This window comes from Capsella rubella, unplaced genomic scaffold, assembly GCF_000375325.1.
Source record: "Capsella rubella cultivar Monte Gargano unplaced genomic scaffold, Caprub1_0 scaffold_3, whole genome shotgun sequence".
In the NCBI taxonomy this organism is placed as follows: Eukaryota; Viridiplantae; Streptophyta; class Magnoliopsida; order Brassicales; family Brassicaceae; genus Capsella; species Capsella rubella.
Window position 1 is genome coordinate 3,726,334 of NW_006238921.1, and position 18,900 is coordinate 3,745,233.

At 34.4% G+C, this 18,900-nt stretch overlaps 3 protein-coding genes across 4 annotated transcripts; 1 reads left to right on the forward strand and 2 right to left on the reverse strand.

Annotated features, from left to right (window-relative positions):
• Window positions 1-223: 223 nt before the first annotated feature.
• Window positions 224-6,208, forward strand: LOC17892888. Of its 2 annotated transcripts, XM_023785649.1 has the most exons (18): window positions 224-346; window positions 625-1,069; window positions 1,181-1,272; window positions 1,692-1,856; window positions 1,983-2,376; window positions 2,729-2,847; window positions 2,951-3,023; window positions 3,101-3,327; window positions 3,411-3,455; window positions 3,798-3,840; window positions 3,933-4,124; window positions 4,323-4,426; window positions 4,548-4,614; window positions 4,840-4,989; window positions 5,332-5,451; window positions 5,544-5,714; window positions 5,929-5,988; window positions 6,070-6,208. In XM_023785649.1, exons 1-18 carry the CDS (start codon window positions 306-308, stop codon window positions 6,184-6,186), a joined length of 2,625 nt encoding a protein of 874 aa, XP_023641417.1. In that variant the 5' UTR covers window positions 224-305; the 3' UTR covers window positions 6,187-6,208. The 2 variants fall into 2 exon arrangements, with proteins under 2 accessions (XP_023641417.1, XP_023641418.1); XM_023785650.1 differs by lacking the exon at window positions 1,692-1,856.
• A 5-nt stretch (window positions 6,209-6,213) lies between these two features.
• Window positions 6,214-8,024, reverse strand: LOC17890607 (protein trichome birefringence-like 8). The gene is made up of 4 exons (XM_006299327.2): window positions 7,581-8,024; window positions 6,880-7,269; window positions 6,634-6,792; window positions 6,214-6,547 (listed from the first exon to the last, which is right to left on the reverse strand). Exons 1-4 carry the CDS (start codon window positions 7,982-7,984, stop codon window positions 6,229-6,231), a joined length of 1,272 nt encoding a protein of 423 aa, XP_006299389.1. The 5' UTR covers window positions 7,985-8,024; the 3' UTR covers window positions 6,214-6,228.
• A 1,857-nt stretch (window positions 8,025-9,881) lies between these two features.
• LOC17892338 (B3 domain-containing protein At3g11580) lies at window positions 9,882-12,558 on the reverse strand. The gene is made up of 3 exons (XM_006298250.2): window positions 11,936-12,558; window positions 10,947-11,122; window positions 9,882-10,180 (listed from the first exon to the last, which is right to left on the reverse strand). The coding sequence occupies exons 1-3, from the start codon at window positions 12,522-12,524 to the stop codon at window positions 10,127-10,129; spliced, it is 819 nt and encodes a 272-aa protein (XP_006298312.1). The 5' UTR covers window positions 12,525-12,558; the 3' UTR covers window positions 9,882-10,126.
• Window positions 12,559-18,900: the final 6,342 nt, after the last annotated feature.

The window sequence follows — 18,900 nt, forward strand, 5'->3', positions numbered from 1 at the left end:
CGTCGTCGTCGACTACGTAAAATGTTTTTTTTTTCCCGAAATGCTGAGTAATGATAACGTTACAGGAAATAACAGAGAAAGACATTACGTGGCGTTATATTAGTGGACTTTCACGGAGCTCTCATTGGGTATATGCTCTCTCTGCCTTTTTTTGGTTTAAGGATAAACGAGCCTTCCTGGTGCCACGTCACCTTCTTCTTCTTCTTCTTCTTCTACAAATGATTTCATTTTTTTTCTCGTCAATTTTCTCCATTTTCTCACCAAACCAAAGACGTGAAAAATTATTTTTTTCCCGCTCCATGTAGATGGCAGTTAGTCTACAGCGACCTGGTCTTCTATCTTCAAGGTAACACAAACTCTCACTACAGCTTCTTCTTTCGTTTCAGATTAGTTTCATTCAATTTTTTTGTGATCCTTTGCGATTTATTAGTGGGAATTAATTTGGGTTTTTTTTTCAATCAACTATCATCTTCACCAGTGTTCGATTCGCTTTGTTGTTTATACCCTCTCTGAGTCAATTCCAGAAAGGGGAACTGAGCTAAATGATACAATTTTTGTTTCTTCTCAGTAGATCATTCCTTTTGGTTTGATTAGCTGCTTAATACTGAATCTCGTATTTTGTAGCTCTTCAAATCCATGTCTGCCAAGGATGTCTATTGTAACTTTTATATCCTGCAAAAAGACGGTACACTTAGAATACTTATCAAATTGCTGGAGCAATCCTAGGAGCCAGTTGTGTATAAGATATGGTTATTTGGAAAAGAGCAAAAGTCGTCTTAGCAAGAAGAGGTCACAGATGCTGGTCTTGGCATCTGCTGAAGATAGAGTGGCTATCAATGGAACTCCCCAGCCAAGATCTAACAGTAATTCTCGGGAGATAAGGGCCAGTTTCACCGGATCAGTAGAAAGCGAAAACAACTGTAATGGGCTACTTCAGTCTTTGCACGATGCCGCCAGAACTCTTGAGTTGGCTGTTATAGAAAAGATTTCTCCGTCCAGATTTTCATGGTTTTCTGTGACCTGGCTAGGTGCTGATAAGAATGCATGGGTGAAGACCCTTTCCTATCAGGTATGTTCATTCCTTTTAGTTTGAATCATCTTTATGCTTGCAAAAGAAGTTTTTTCTTGTCAATGTTTTGTCTCCAATTTCTCAATTTTTACTTGCTTTCATGTTTCACAGGCTTCTCTGTACTCTTTACTACAAGCAGTAAATGAGATTTCATCTAGAGGAATTTACAGAGACGAGGATGTTAATGTCTTTGTTCAAAGGAGGTAACACAAGTTGATTACTGAATCTGGCACTTCCTTTTAATACACAAGTAGAACAACTCGTTAATACGTTTTTGCTTCATATGTTAGCTACTTCCTTTTCACCATATTAGATTTCATTCACTTACCTATAGATAGTCATCTCAAATAGTTGGCTTTTGGAGTCAGGCCATATATCTTCCGGCTAAGTTATTACTAATGAATCTGAGGAGGGCAATGTTAACTAGTGAACACAAACTTTCCAGCCTAGATTTTTTTTTAGATGTCCAGTTGTGTTGCTTTGTGGTACATATTTCTAGCATATTCTTCTGAGGAATCTGTCTTCATCAATGTTGGATATCTTTCTCGAACTGATCGTGCTATAATACAACCTTTGAGTTATTCTATATTTCTAATTATCATATATTTTTGGCATTAAACAGCTTATCACGCCAAGCTGCTCTTCTTGAGAATATGATGCTAGATAATCTATCTTCAAAACACCCTAAAGCCTATGAATGGTTTTGGTCCGAGCAAATTCCTTCCATAGTAACATATTTCGTGAATTACATAGAGGGGGACCAACGATTTGTTGCTGCCACTTCTGTGTATGTTTTTTTCTTTCAAATCTCCTTCTTTTTTGTTTACAGCTTTCGAATCACACCTTATAAGTACTGTATAAACTTGACTGTGAGGTTTTGATGAAGTAAACAGTTCTTAATGGTTTATTCCAGCTATGCAAAAGGGAAGTCCACAGCTGCAAGTAATGAGGTTGAGGTGTCACTTCTTATGCTTGTGCTCAATTGCATTGCAGCAATAATGAAAGTTGGCCCGGCAAAATTTTCCTGCCCACCCTTCTTCTCTATGATTCCAGATACAACTGGAAGATTGATGGAAAAACTTGTAGACATCGTACCACTTCCCCAAGCGTATCATTCAATCAAAAGCATAGGCCTACAAAGAGAATTTCTTACTCATTTTGGTCCTCGCGCAGCAGGGTGCAGAGTAAATGGTGACATTGCTACAGATGAAGTTGTTTTCTGGGTCGATCTCATACAGAAGCAACTGCAGCGGGCTATAGATCGAGAGAAAATATGGTCAAAGTTAACGACATCCGAAAGTATAGAGGTAAGAATTAGAAGCGTCCAGAAGACACATCTAAGAAGCTTTAGGCTTTCTGTGCAGTGGTCATATGAGTTCTTTTTGATGTTTGAATCTGAGTATAATAGCTTGTCTAGAATACTCTCCTTGTCAGTGCCAATCCAAACATGAGGAAGTGGTACAAACCGTTTTTAAGGATCTAGATAAAGTTACCCTTGTAGAAGCAAAAAAAAAAGTGGTAGTCTTTAGTTTTCAGAGTTCCTTTTTGGTAGATGTTTGGTCTGAGTTTATCTATATTTTATTATCCTGTAAGATTTATGGCAGTATACTTGTACATTAGATCTTCTGAAGTTAATTGGAACCTGTCGGTGCCTTGCAGGTTTTGGAGAGAGATTTAGCAATTTTTGGATTCTTCATTGCTTTAGGCAGGAGCACACAGTCTATTTTAGCTGCAAATGGTTTTGATTCTTTGGAGAATCCTTTGGAAGACCTTGTTAGGTAATTGTCCCTGTTTCACTCTATTTCCATTCCCTTACACTTTTGTAAGTTTGTGTTTGCTTACCACACTCTTGACCTATACGAATGAACAATTTCAACTCAGGCATCTTATTGGGGGTAGCGTCCTATACTATCCTCAACTTTCAGCCATCAGTTCATACCAGCTGTATGTCGAGGTAGACATTAGTCAAATCATTGGCAGAAAATTCCTAAGGACTATATTGACGTCTTTTCATGGAAATTTATTGTGTAGGTTGTTTGCGAAGAACTAGAATGGATTCCTTTCTATCCAAATGATACTGGCCCACAGCCTCCAAAACAATCACATGGGCATAAAAGCAAACCAGAAGGGCCACCTAATTATGAAGTTATTCCCGAACTATTGGATGTTTGCTCTTATTGGCTGCAGAGCTTTATTAAATATAGTAAATGGCCAGAGAGTCCTTCTAATGTCAAGGCAGCAAAATTCTTATCCAAGGGGTATTTGACATAATGTCTACTCAATATCTGGACAATAAAGAAAGTAATTAGGTGTGGTGCTGACTGTCTTTCTTAATGTTCAGGCACAAGACTTTGTTTCAGTGTAAAGAAGAACTGGGGATATTAAAGTAAGATAACGGAAACCCCCTCTCTCTAATCTATACATTCATGCCTGCATTTGGAAAATCACTTTCCTGCTTGATTGGTATACTCTACTAATAATTGAGAGGGTACCTGTGAGAAACATACTTCTAAGCAAATTTCAAACCATATGTCTTGGATATTTACAATTATATCGTAATTACAACAAATTGTAAGGGAAGCATCCTTGACACCTCCATTAACTTTTCATTTGTCACATTCATGATTCTGGAGCCTGCTTTTATCAGTTGCTATCAATCTAGCAGACTTTCTGCATTCGGATAATGTATGATGCAGAATGGAAGTAACAAAAATCTATTTTTTTACAGGAATGCATCATCAATTGTTAGAGAGTCAAACTCATTTGACAAGGTTGGTCTTTTATAAATTGGTCTATTGAGAAGGACTGTTGTATTTCGTACACTACTTGGATTCATGTTAAAGATTGTTTTTATTTTCCTCAGGCCCTAGAAAGTGTAGATGAAGCCCTCGTGAGACTGGAAAGCCTGCTACAGGAGTTGTATGTGTCAAACTCATCGTCTGGGAAGGAACAAATAAAAGCCGCTTGCTCTGACCTAGAAAAAATACGGAAGCTTAAGAAAGAGGCTGAATTTCTGGAGGCAACTTTTAGAGCCAAAGCAGCTTCCTTGCAACAGGTTTTTGTTTTTCATTTTCACTTTTTGTTTGGATCCTGCTTGTGTGTTATGATTTATCTGGACTAAAGCAAATCAACTATATCCCTCTTTACGTGGCGCTGCATCAGTCTCACTATAGAATAAGAAAAAAATAGTTGAAAGTGCATGTCGTGTTTTTAATTTTGTGTGGGAGACTAAAACCTCACATGGTGGACTCAGGGAGGTGACAAAAATGATTCTCAGGAATCCTACGTGGTACAAAAAAGGTATTTTAAAGGAAAAGACACAAACAACGCAATTAATTCTGAGGATCAAGGCAAAAGGTATGCTACCTATTTCTTATTATGATTCCTCTTCACTCCTACCATGCTAGTTTGAGCTGATATACGCATAGCTACTCTTTTGTTACACTCTGGTCACATTTGTTGTTTTCTTGTGCATTAGTATGAGTCGTGGATTCTGGGGGTTCTTTGTGAGGCCTCCAAGGAAGGAGCTTAATCCTGAGTTATCGGTAAGATCCATTTTGTGATCCTATCTTAATTATTCTTGCAATGGGCTTTGCATATTAGTATCGTGGAATATTTTGATGACTCTTAGTACTCTGTGTTTGTTCAGTCAGTTACTTAGTGTATACTACTATTTCGTTTTCATGTAATATAAAGATGTTGCATTTAAAATCCAGTCATTTCCAGTATAGCAAGGATTAAGGTTTCAGGAATTCTTTTTGCATATGCAGGGAGATGAATATGTTGGGAAATCCAGTGGAAACTTACTTAGCATAGAGTCAGAACCAAATGAGATCAGCCGATTCGAAATTCTAAGGAACGAGCTGATAGAACTGGAAAAGCGGGTCAAAAGAAGCACTGATAAGTCAGTAGATGACGAGGTTAGTAATTGCCGCAAGATTCCTTAATTCTCAAATTGCTAGTTTCAATAATGCATTCATTTCCTCTTAAAATCTCTAAACAATAAGAAAATTACATACTTACCAAACAGTGCATTTTACTTGGATTAACTATCATTTTAGTAAGTCAAAAACCTGTATGATGAATAGTGGCCATACTAGCCTAATCCTGTATTGTGCTCTTAGCTCTGTTACGTTCATGATTAAACTTCTCAACATGGTAAAAGATGACCAAACAACTCCTTTTTAGTAATCCAATATGTTGGGTCTTGCGTCTTTGGTGTCATCGGTTTAAGCTTTCAAGTGTTTTTTCAAAATTTACAGGAAATAATCTCTGAGGATACTCAACGAAGCAGTAGAACGGAAAATGTTCAGTTGGTTCAGACTCCTAAGAAGGAAAACTTAATTGAGAAAACTCTTCAAAAGCTAAGAGAAACCACCACGGTACCAAATATCTCTTCGACTTAAACTAAATGGCGTGTTTCTTTGTCAATATTTTTTCCTCTGTCAACTTAGTTAACTTCTTACATTTACAGGACGTGTGGCAAGGTACTCAACTTCTTGCCATTGATTCAGCAGCTGCTATGCAGCTACTTAGGAGGTCTCTGATTGGTGATGAATTAACAGGAAAAGAAAAGAAAGCCCTGCGCAGAACCATGACTGACTTGGCATCAGTTATTCCCATCGGTATTCTAATGCTTCTTCCTGTAAGTAAAAAGTAACCTTACAGAGAAGTTTATGTTCACTTTTTTTTTTTGTAATGCTGATGATGTTATACACTTTCTCTGAAATATTCCAAGCTACATCTTTAAATAGTTGCTTTGTACAAACCTGTGGCGGGACCTCTGCAGTGTTAACATTTCTAATTCACAGCTCCATTTTCTAGTCTATGGGACTAATATAATAAACTATTCTGAACAGGTCACAGCGGTTGGTCACGCAGCCATGCTGGCTGGAATTCAGAGATATGTCCCAGGCCTGGTACGCATGTCTTCTCTATACATATACTTCAGAATTCAAAACCTTCTCCTTGAATCACTTTTGATAATATCCTTCATTTAGATTCCTTCCACATACGGGTCCGAAAGGTTGAACTTATTGAGACAGCTTGAGAAAATCAAGGAACTGCAGACAAATGAAACTGAGACTGAAGAAGGCGTCGAGGAAATAGCAGTATGACTAGAAGGAAGCGATATATACATATACCTCTTTTCATTTTGTTCAGTAATTCATTGCCAATAGCTGCGCATAGAGAATCTCATTCCAAGTGTCTGGTACACCGGGTAAGCACCAGTGACTGCAGTCTTGGGGAGCATCTTCAGGAGTTCCCGGTTCTCGATACCGCGAAGGATGAGCATCCTTTCTGAACTCAGTCAGATACGTAATGTTTAGAAACCTAACCTTACTATGTTCATATGTCATTTCTTGGATTACTTGAGAAATATAATTGTTGTGGATAGGGTCAGGTTCCATTTTCTTCGTATCAGTCTCTGGCTCTGTCTCTGCATCACACAAACCACCCAAGTTCCATGTCCCGTTCCTGCGAAAACCCAAAAATCTCAAACCTGGTCAAACGTCTAAAGACTTTTGTCTGCTTCATCTTCTTTGATTGTTTCTGAAACAGACCTGTAATGTACAGGAGAGAAGCTTCTGAAGAAGAGATAACTACTCTCAGAATCTAGCTTCTCTAAAACCCATGACTTCCATGTCTTTAAAGACTTCCCAAACCCCTCCATTACTCCCATTGTCTTGTTCAATGTCCCTCCCTCCTGAAAATAGCAACCCCTGCAACAAGAACAACAAAAGAAACCCGGTAAGACTCATCAATCACATTTTTCTTGTAACCAGAATGTTGAATTCACAAGACTTTACGCGTTAAAGGTCTTGTCTTCGTTCCACCAATGTCCTGAATTGAAGACTAGAACATCAGACCCGACCCATTTTTTGGACTGCCAGTTAAACTCATCGACTCTAACCGTCAACTTGACATCTGCCGGTGAGTTCTCAGGTGGCCGACCAACCACGACCAGAAACGGTGTTCTATGATATTCAACGGTTAGGTTCTGTTTCGGAAATCGCATGGAAAGGAAACCTTTATGCTTGCTTATAGGGTTCCCATTTACTTCATATATCTCAGATTTATTAGACACTGCTTGTGAAAGCATACACAGAAGAGATTCCCATTGGTTTCTTCCGATAGAATCTCCGACGAACACAATCCTCCCATTCCGACTCCTCTCAAGAAAATCACTTGCATTGAATCTATAAGTCACAAGTAAACAAAGTCACGTTAGTTGACAAATAAAGTTAAAAGTTTGAATTTGATTGGCGCAAGATTCATAACTAAAGGTCTAAAGTTGCAACCCCACAAAAACCAACTAAAATTAAAGTGGGCAAGTTTTTAAATATTTTTAAAACGAAAGTGGGATTTTAATTTAGAAGCTTTGTTCGTAAACAACTCTAAACTGTCGTGAATCAATGAATTGCTTGTTAACCCTAAGCCCTAGATGTTTGTTTTACTCAAAACCACCAATGCCTTAAGGTCCAAGCAAAATCATGTAAGAATAAGTTACCGTGGAAGGTCGCAGCCATGTGGTTGCCATCGCCATTCTCGAAAACCAGAATCTCTCCTCCCGTTATTCAGACAACGAAAACCAGGATCTAGAAACCGACACTCTTCTCCATAAAAGGTTTCGTCCACACCACGGCGTCCACGTACCCATCTTCCGTACGAATAGTCGCATACGTCCTCGTTTCCTCGTTCCTTTGTTAGGGTTCGTGATGAATACAAGAATCCAAAAAAGAGATGAGGCTCGAAGCCGGAAGGATCGACGACGATGACAGAGAATATAAGGAAGCTGGTGAGAAGAGAGATCCCAAGAAATACAGGTTTCTTGATCTTCAAGGTTGATAAGAAAGGAGAAGAAGATAGAGAGACAAGCTCCTTAAGAGGATTCGATTCTTGATGATGATCCATGTCGCAGAGAAGATGCAATCGCTCTCTCTCTCTCTCTTTCTCTTTCTATTTCTCTGTTGGTAAAGAAAGAGACGTGAAAATGTGAAAATGCGATCTTCTTTGGCCAGAGAAAAGTATTAATAAATATGTTTCGGTAGGGCAATAAATTCGTAAAATTAAAGTATTAATAGATCCATCATCAATTCATCCATGTGACAGACACAAATATTAATAGAATGTATCCCACATAATTAAATTAACGTACAACTATAGAAGTTTCCTCTCCCATGTTCGCTTTCGCATATATGTTTAGATCGAGACGAGACGACTCTCTTCTGAAAAAAAAATTTTTTTAATAAATGTTCTACATCACCTTGATGATTCCTATCCTATCTTATAAATAATGTGGAGTAGTAAATAAAACTGAAGTTTTTCTTCTTATCTTTAACTGAAATTTTCATTATCTACGTTATAAAAATAACTTATGTGTCCCAAAAATAATGAAAGAGATTAGGAAAACTTTTTCTACGCCTATCACGTTCTATATTTTTCGTTGTCCTAATAAACTAAAACAATGAAAAATCGAAAATGAAAGATTGGAAAAAAAGAAAAAAAGGATTGAAAGAGACTTGATGAGAGAGATTTGAGTTGAATTTCTCCTCCGAACATGTAAATTTGACAAATAATAATAAATAAGGTATTAACTAACCCACATTTTAATATAAAAAAGTAAATAGATAATGAAAACTAGTTTGAAGAATTGGAACTTTTCTGGTATGGTCGAGTATCCATTACCTCTCACACAGTCACACTCACAAGGCAGCACATGCTATTTTGCTTTACAATTTCAGTATTTCAATGTTGGTGAATTACTATACTAGAGAGTTGAGAATATTACTGGTAGTTGAAGAAACAAAGACTACAATGCCATATCAATATATAAAAACAGTGTTCATGCATGCAAGTCTGTGATGAAGACCTTCACAAGATGTGCGATGGCTTTGACTGATTTATGAGTCCGTGAACTTAGGCTAGATAACTATATTTTTTGGCCTTTTCAACTAAGTTCCTTTCGTGTATCTCTCTCGTCAAATATAGTGTACATATATAACAAGTGAATGTACTATCATTTTTCAAGGTCAAAAGTAATCAAATCTTCTCTTTTCTACATATGGAGCTGTTTCAAATGTGAAAGGTACGTTGCTAGTACGTAATTGCTACACTTTGTATATTTCAATTTCCTGTAGTTCTTTATTTGAAGAGCAATTAAAGAAACCAAATTAAGAGTAGAGCGGAGAGGAGAAACAAGAATTAGTGAATAAAGAAGACTAAACTCTTGATTGTTTCTTTGTTATTTATATGCTTGTTCGTTTGGGTTACCACACCACAATACTCATATACAGAAACATATAAACATTAACGCAAATGCATATAATAGAAAATTGGGACCTATATAGTCAAATTTGTAAAAAAAAAAAAAAATGATACATATTCCGTTTACACTTTATTTGCAATGCAAAAAGAATAGAGAATCAAAGGAAGAGTGTAGCATGCAATAAAAAAATGGTCCCTGGCTTTGGACCATAGAGAAAAAGGCGATGTACCACAACCTATATTTTCTTACACACATGCTTCTACTCACTTCTTTTATCATTTCATATATATATATATATATATATTATTTATGCCCACACTTTTTCCTTTAATGAAAATCTCCTCCCATGAATCTCAACAGTTCCAAATTCATCTTTCATCGTCAGGTACATGTGTTATGTGTATGAGGTTGAGCTGAGCCTAGGCCTTAATAAGTTTTAGCTCACCAGTTAGGAGTATTTGCCCTCAAATGACTTTTGTGCTACAAATTAAAACTTCTTTCATTGAATTTATCTCAGAAAGACCCAAAAATTTACATCTTTTTGCATATAGGAAGAACAAAAATCTCCTCTTTTATTTTATTTTTATTTTTGTTTTGAAATTAGTTAAATACTAAATACATTAACGAAGCTACCTTGACTGATGGTATTAATTTCTCCTCCTGTTTTTTTGGGTGGTTTTCTCTATGACAATTGGGCCAAGTATGGGCCCATTATCTAAAGTTAAAAAAAAAATCTAATAAAAAGGTTTGGTCACTTGTTTTTGGATGTCATCATCATCATCTATCAATCAACCTCGTCCATCTCCTACCTGCTCCAATGCTTCCCCAGCAAATGATATATCCTGTTTCACAAACCCAACACGCAATTTTTATTATATTTTTTATTATTATTATCAATTACTTTTCTACATAAAATTGTACCAGAAAAATGTGAAAAGAATCTATATTATATTCATTATCTATTATAAATATACAATTCTAAAAAAACTTCAAATTATTTTCAAACATAAGTAATCAAGTCAAAACTTAGATGTCACTGATAAGTTTTGTAATGGTCAAGTTTTGCTTTTCAAACAAAACATTAGTCCAAGTCTTTGGCTTTCACACAAAAGAAAAAAAGAAAAAAAAAAAGAAAGAACTGGACGGTGCCAAACACAATTGAGAATAGTAAAACTAAGACTAGAGACTTTTTGCACATGAAATTTAGATACTCAAGACATATATGTCAATATAACTTAGATGGCTACGTAAAGCCTACAGAGACAAATCAAAAGTAATCAACAAATATAAAAACCAAAAAAAAAAAAAACAAATTGGCCATGTGGTTTATGGAGTCAAGTGTTTTAGTATTATTCTCCCCTGATTCCTCTTTTAAAAATAGTTTAGTAGTTATCAAACAAAAATCTCTATCAAGACCTATTTTAAAATTACTAATTTCATCTGTCTCGTCTCGAGAAACAGCCACGACATCTGTTTTATTAATACGTATCATTTCAAATCTATATCATACTCTATTTAATCATATAGTAGCCAGCATATACTATAACGTAACGTAAGCAATTCGAATCTAACCAATAATAAAATAAAGAGAGTAACATTCATATTTACCATGGGGTGAGGAGTTGAGTAATAGAAAATGTGTTGGCCGCTGTAGCCGCCGTCGGTACGTGGTGGTGGCTCGACAGCGTCACCGTGACATTCGAGGTTAACGCCAAAGAGCCTCACCGTCCTCGAGCTCCCTGCGACCACAGTCGGTGTCGACTGAGCCTGATCAGCGGCGGCGCCTACAATATATTTGCACCGTCACGACACGTGCGCGTCTTTTAGTTAAGATATTTTTTAAAATTAAAAAAAAAAAAAAACAAACGAATTAAAAAGGAAGAAATAAAGAGCACGTTAGTCTAAGTGGATTGGACGGTTCTCGTCACGCGCGTTCTAACGGATTAGTTACAACTTGGAGAAGATTATTGAAATTGTCGGGTCCAAATTTTTTAAAAAAATTTGTAAGAAGAAAAACAAAAATAAAATTTACATTTTCTACTACAGTATCTAACAAAATGTTTTATTTCAGGTTGTTATTTTATACACATACACACGCAACTTTGATAATTGTCATATATAATAGTTTTAGATAAGTACTCCTTTTGCATTTGTGAAGAATATATTCCATTAGCTTAAATTGTAAGTTCTTGCCCTAACCTTTTGAACTTCTTATTTTTTTTGCTTTTAAACCAAAAACAAAAACTCGATAGAAATTCTAATAATTTAGGAGTTTTCTTAATCTAGGAGTTATTGGACAATAAGAAAAAAAAAAAGAGGGATGAGTTTGAGTTATGTTCTGGTAAAAGACCATGTAACTATGCCAAAAAAAACATTAAAAAAACATGCATAAAATAATAAAATAGGTGAGACAAGCATAAATGAACTATAATATAGATTTGGAAATGCAATGTAAAATATGCATTAAAACTTAGGAAACATCTCCTTTCAAAGAATATAAATATTATACAGAAAGGAAAGAGTATAAATCTGACATAAAGATAAGAAAAGGGAAAAAAAACAAAACAAAAGAGGAAATAAAGAGTTTTGAAATTTACCGTAGTGTGAATACTCATGGTGAATATTAGGGTAAGTAGTTGACGCGTGTACTTGACGATAAGGTGTCCAAAACGCCGTCGTATTCGCGGCCAAAGCTTCTTGAGACACGGCGCCGGGAGAGGAAGAAGCCTCGCCGCGTCTCCGCCAGCCAATGAAGAGTCTTTGGAGATCGAAACGGTGTCGCTGGAAGAAGACGACGTCGCCTGCGTCGAGGTGTTTGTCTTTGACGTACCTGCTCCACCCTTTGGTCAACACGTAGCTCTGGCTACTGTTCCAATAAGAGTATCTGAATTTCCAGCACTTGCCTGACTCGTCCTCGAAGCTAAGAAGCATCCCTTTCTCCGTCGTCGCCACGTCATCCCCTCCTCCTCCGCCGCCATTATTATTATTATTACTGAGAGCGAAGTATTTCTCGGCGTGTTGTTTTGGTATGACTAAGCGGTTGAGCTTACCGACGTCGCTTGGCGTGAGGGATTTCTCGAACAAAGACTCTCTTTGTGCAAGGGAGAGGTCGTTTTGGTGGTGTATATGTTGTTGGTGCTGCTGCAACGAGAGAGTGTTGTGGTGGTGGTAATGGTTGACTGACATTTTCTTGGAGTAAGAGAGAAAGAGAGAGAGGATTTTGGAGATGTTGGTTTTGGTGGTGAAAGAGAGATGGGTAATGGTACTAATATAGTATTATACGAAGAGGTAGATAGAGACGACAGAGAGTGAAAAAAAAAAAAAAAAAAAAGAAGAAATGGTAAAAATGATGTGAAAAACTATTTGATGAGGAGAGGAGGACACGATACCGATAGTACTTTTAAGGTTTTGCGTGATGATATTTCCTTTCAATCATTATTTTTTCTTTTTTTTTCCTTTTATCTTTTTTATCTTTTTGTGATTGTTACTTGTTATTGTTGTTGCAGTGCATTAATATGTGATGTACATATGTATAAGTTAACATGTTAAAATATTGTTGTATTGCTTTTGCTTCTTCTTTTTTCTCTCGTCCGATGAAATTTTGTCCTAAAAGGCACTGGATCCCACGATCGAGCTTAGTGTTAAGAGAAAAAAACTAGCTAAGCCACACAAAATGCCGCGAAGTAACCCTTTTAGAGTTGAAAAAGGATTTGATCATGTCGAAGTTAATGTAATTATTGGAATATCAGCAAAAGTAATAATCAAAAGTAATATATATGAGTTATATATAATGATGTGTGCATATGTTATTATCAACAGTTCAACATGTAAAGAGATGTCGTCATTTCAGCTTTGTCGGCCTTGAATTCGAAACTTCTTTGAAAAGAGATGATTTACGTTTTTAAATACAAACACAGTTTATCAGTAAACTGGTCTAGATAATTCTTTATATAAATCCATTTTGTTTTAGGTTACAAAAAAAAAAAAAAAAAAAACTAGTATAACGTTGTTAATTAAACCTTACTACTAATCAAGCAGCCATAAATATGTGTGGGTTGCGTGAGTCAAACAATCCTTTGTCATGACTCATGTGGTTTGAAATGATCGAATCCTCATTGGTTTCTATTCTAAAGAATTAAATCCTCATAAATGGGTTTTTAGATCATTTACTTTTGTATGCATTTTCAGCTTCGTTGAGTGTTCGTTCTCCTAAAGCATGAGAATTTCACTCACGGCCATTGAAGTGAACTTCATTTTTTACTTGTCTCCCAACCATATGGTTAATGAAATCAATTTGTGTCAGACTATTTTTATAAGTAATTAATATCTGATTTATTTTAGAAAATCTTAAGTGTAAGAAATCAGAAAACCTCATATATACGAACTTATATACTCGTTTATATATAGTCAATAAATTAAATGATACCTTGATGTAGTTTCGCTTCTATTAATATATGTGTTTATTAATTTACGAATACAAATAGTTTACAACTATTGAAATATATATAAGATGTTGAACTTTCGCGTCAACATGAGAATATAAATTGTTACTACAATATATATATCACACATTTGAAGTTAGAGATTATGATGATCCAAACACAAATAACTAAGAAATAAACCATGGTAGATATTGACAGACAGTGTTTGTCACGGCTGTCTATAAACGTATAATATAATCTTTTGACAATTAAATTTAGTTATATAATCAGAGTGAAGATACACATCATTTTCCTAGAAGAAAGAACAATAAATTTAATTTGTAAATGAATCTGTGAGACAAGAATTGTAAATGAAAACAACAACAGAGAAGACAACGAAAGAAAATAGGTATGGGACAGTTAAAAGGTGACGAGAGAGGATCGGATGATATATAATGGATGAAGATTTTGGATCCAACGGGTGAGAAGTGAGATGGTTACATATTAAGCAAAAAGTAATAAGGTACAGAGGATACTTACTCGTGACGCAAGTGTGAGAGAAGCTCAAGTTGTGGAGCATGTGCTTTGCCTTTCCGACACACCATCGCATGCATCTTCACTTCTACTTCATACCATCCCTTATGTTCCTCTCTCTCTCTCTCTCTCTCTCTCTTTTTCTTTTTCTAATCATTTTATCATCGAGAGGATGGATAAAGACTTAAAGGTTTATTTCTGAAATCGACTTGACTTTTTAGCCTTCTTCCTCTTCTTTCCTTTATAATATTGAACAACCATCTAATTATACTTTGATATATACTTACTAGTTAATGCTCAACATGCAGTGATCTATGACCAAACATATAGTTTACCTAGACCATGAGAAGTTGACAACAATGTGAAACATTAAAAAAAAAAAAAAAAAAAAAAAACAGTGTGAAACATTTGATCCATTCTAAGAAAAAGAAGCTCGATCTTGGTCTACATACATGCCTGAGTAGATGTTGCGTTCTTGTTTGATTGGGTAAATGCCTAGCCTAGTGGTTACGATCTTGAGTTCAATAATTAGTTTGTGAATAAGAACGCAACAATTAGTTTTGTTTTACAAAAAAAATAAAAAAATAATTAGTTTCTTTTTTTCGTCAAAAAAATAAAAATAAAAATAAAAATAATTAGTTTGTTAACAGAAATGTATATTGTATATAACTTACCCAAGTCTACCACACACACACAAAAAAAAAACAATGGGACATGCAAATGGTTACGTGCGTGGTCCTCTTCTATTTTATTTGACGATTTTTCTCAAGTGTCGTTTTATTTATAATATATCTTATCATTTGCAGATTATAGGATCATGAAATATCTGTCACGTGCTTTCAGGACAATATCATTGGTGGTTACACGTTTCTATTAGTTCTTAATTTCATCACAAAAACAATACTTATGTACTAGTGATAGTTATAGTTTTCAGCAATAATTCCAATTATAATTACCTCTACCAAAAGTACCTCTCAAAATAATCCAGTTCATGTGTTGTAAAAGTTTCAGTTGAGGTCAAGGCATGTGACTGTAATAATAGGGATATTATACTTATATATATAATAAGCCGAAACAACTTGGGTTTCCAATATAATTGTAAGAAGAATAAGGAAACAAAAAAAAAACACAAAAGATATAAGATTTGTTACAATTGGACTTCGTGTTTCACTCCTCTCCTCACACTTAATCTATGTCGTTATGTCCCCCTCACAAAACTAATGGTCGTCTAGTTATATTATACGATCCACAGAGATATATAAGTCTCTCTCATGAAATGTATACGCACCAAAAATTAAAATACAAATAATATATAATACTCACACATACATATAACTAGATATTTATTGGTAAAACTAGATATATAACTATAGTATTAATTACAACATGGATTGGATTCACATTTTAGTAAGGTCTCTACGAGTATTTGTTTGTTAAAATAAACACTCGTATATTAAATTAAATACGGTTAAATATGTTTTAATTTGTATATTAGAAAATGTATAAATTGCTGTAATGTAGGATTGATTTCATCTGACCTACAAACACAGGTAGGTTAAAGGTTATTTCTACGTACTAAGAAATTATGAATTTGAGTGATTAATGATTTTGTTGAAATTGTTGTAACACCAAGATTTGTATCATAGCTAAGATATGTCATTGTTGCATAATTTAAAAAAAAAGGACCAAAGGACAAATCTGACATGATTTATCCAGGTCGATTTAGAGGCACCTTTTTGCATGTACGTCTGCTACTCGACCCCATTAAATTAGCAAATTAAACTAACTCTTCAATTTCACTATAAGTTAGTCGTAGTATTTTTTAATATATGTTTTCCGAATAAAATAATTAATTAAGTCAAACTAGTTTTAATTGTTTACTCTTAATTCATAAATATAGCACATGTTGGGGGGCATATCCCTTCCCACGAATAATAGAGGTTGTTGGTCACTTGCTTACTTCGTCTTTTTCTAACTAAAACTTTTAAGCAAAAAAAAAAAAAAAACAGGTGTATCAGAATTATATATAACAAATACATAGTAATATAAATAACATTTTTTCACTACCGATGTTTCCCATCAAATATTAAGGAGGGTGTATTTAAAGTGGAATTTCAAGTGATTTGTAAAAAGTTTACAAATCCGGTGTTATTCAATCATGAATTTTAAAAAGTCTCTTGAAATCCAGTGTTAATGAACTAATCATTTTAAAATTCATCTTAAAATCCACTGTTATTGAAAACAATTTGTGGATTTGATTTTAAATGATTTGAGAGGATTTCAGAGGATTTTAAAGAACTTTCTTAGTTAAAAATATAAGAATCCAAATCTCATAGTTTTAGGTGGGATTTGAAAGAATTTTACAAAAATCATATGAATTTCTCTAAAATCATTAAAATCTCAATAAAACTCAAATCACTTACAATGCTACTTTGAATACACCCCCCTAAATATTTTCTTATAAATAAAATCAATTTTTATTAGTTAAAGGTCACTCGGTAATTGTCAATTACATTTGAATTATGATGTTTAAAAAATCAAATGTATTTGACAATCACTAATCTAGTGATCTCTAACTAGTAACTAATAAAAATTAATTTTATATAAAAAATTAGAGAAGGGTTTTTATTAATTGGGTTTGATTGGCTAGCTAGCTTCACATATCTCCCCAATAATGCTAAATCATGCATTCCATCACCTAACTAATTTGATTTGCGTGTTACAATTGACCTGTCACTTCTGTCATTTTGATTGTACCTATATATACTAGAGCAAAACTCATTTATGATTATATGATTTTTTTTGGTTATGTAGACAATAACTTAAGAAATTAAACTGACAAACGCTTAATTTGCTAATACATTAGTTCTTATTAAAGCATTAGATAAAAATAGTAAACAATTCTTATAGCATGAAACGAGACACAAAACACAGAGTGTGATAGCTTTCATATTTCCGTTAATTATAAGATTAGAAAGATAGCATTTGACCGTGATGATATCATTTATCTTACGTAGTCATATTTATTTATTACGTACCTTCCACGAGTACTCATATTGATCATCTTTGACATCAAACTGCGTTACGTTCTTCTCCCGTACAACATCAGTTAATATGAAAGATATATATATGATCGATCATTCGATTTGGAACCCCAACAACCTCTTTCATCAATATAATGTCTGCAAATCAGAACTTTTCTAACCAATGGTTTGAAAGTAAACAGTTCTAGATGTTCCTTTTTCTTATGCTCTTTTACACTTTACCTAAACATTTTATTCATTTATTCTAATAGCTACTTTTATGTAATTAACAAATAATGCTTTTTGGGTTAACCGAATTAATAGTTCAAAAATTATTGATACTAGTTTGTATTGCAAATTAAGTGAATGCAGAATTAACAAACGCATTTTAAGTTTAAATCTAGTCTCTTAATTTTGCGAACAAACTTTCTAACAAGAGGCTTTAATTACATCAATTGCCCTTTTCAACAAACATTACAGCTTGTTTAGGTACGTCACCTCCACCGTTTACGAACGATCCCACAACTTTCTCACCAAACTCGTTTTTTCAACTTTTTTAACAATTATGAATTTCGTGATACCAAAAACCTCTTTAGCAAAATGTAGTGTTACGACAATCCAGACTACGTACTCCATAGCTATTTTCTTGTTTTAAGTCTAAGGAGACGACAATTCAGACTAGTGTGTCTTTATCTTTATATTATGTTGTTTTAAGTGTTTTAATCTTCAAGTTTACTATTCGGGTCTGTCTGAATTTGCTCAAACCTTTTGTATCTTTCTAAGTTGAATCAAAAAGTTGGTGTACAAAAAAAAAATCTCAGGAGACTATTAACCAAAAACAAAAAGTATCAGGCCTGAATGAATGAATTAGTGGAAAAAGAATTCTAATGAATGGGACGTTGCCTAGCTTAGGCAAATATCCGAAACAATGTATATTTTCCTTTAACTAAATTGTTAAACACAAAGTAAAGTGTTGGTTTTGAAATAACAATCGCATTTATTATATGTGTCATGGGTAATATACATACTACACGACATATATATATAGACAGAAATATAAAGGATTATAATGATATCTTGAGCACAAAGGAAAGGCACGAGAGGAATCTGCAATGTAATTCGTGGAGGGTTCCTAAAATTGATAAATATGCAAATTTCTTCCTCAGAACACGACAAAACTAGTTTGTCATTTATGGAAAGTGGTGCGAGAAGCTTCATGAAACTCAGGGTAAGTTGCTACTTTTGCTTTTTATTATTTCTATTTCTGACATTTTTTCTCCATTCCCTAGCCAAATTAAAGACCGCTTTATATGAACTGTTTTTTTTTTTTTTATGTTTTTCGCTTTTAGTTCTTGCTAATATGAATCCATCGGTTATCTAATATTGTAATAGTTATAACGCTGTAAATGATGATGCAAGTCATGTTGAAACCAACGGTGTAGCTTCCGCATAATATATACAAATACTTCGGAACAATCGAGATGACTAATCAAAAAGTTGACTCTATCTAATATGATATCTGTAGCTTATTCAAATATTCTTTTAATGGCTTTCGTTTTGTCTACCACTATTTTAAGGGTCAAG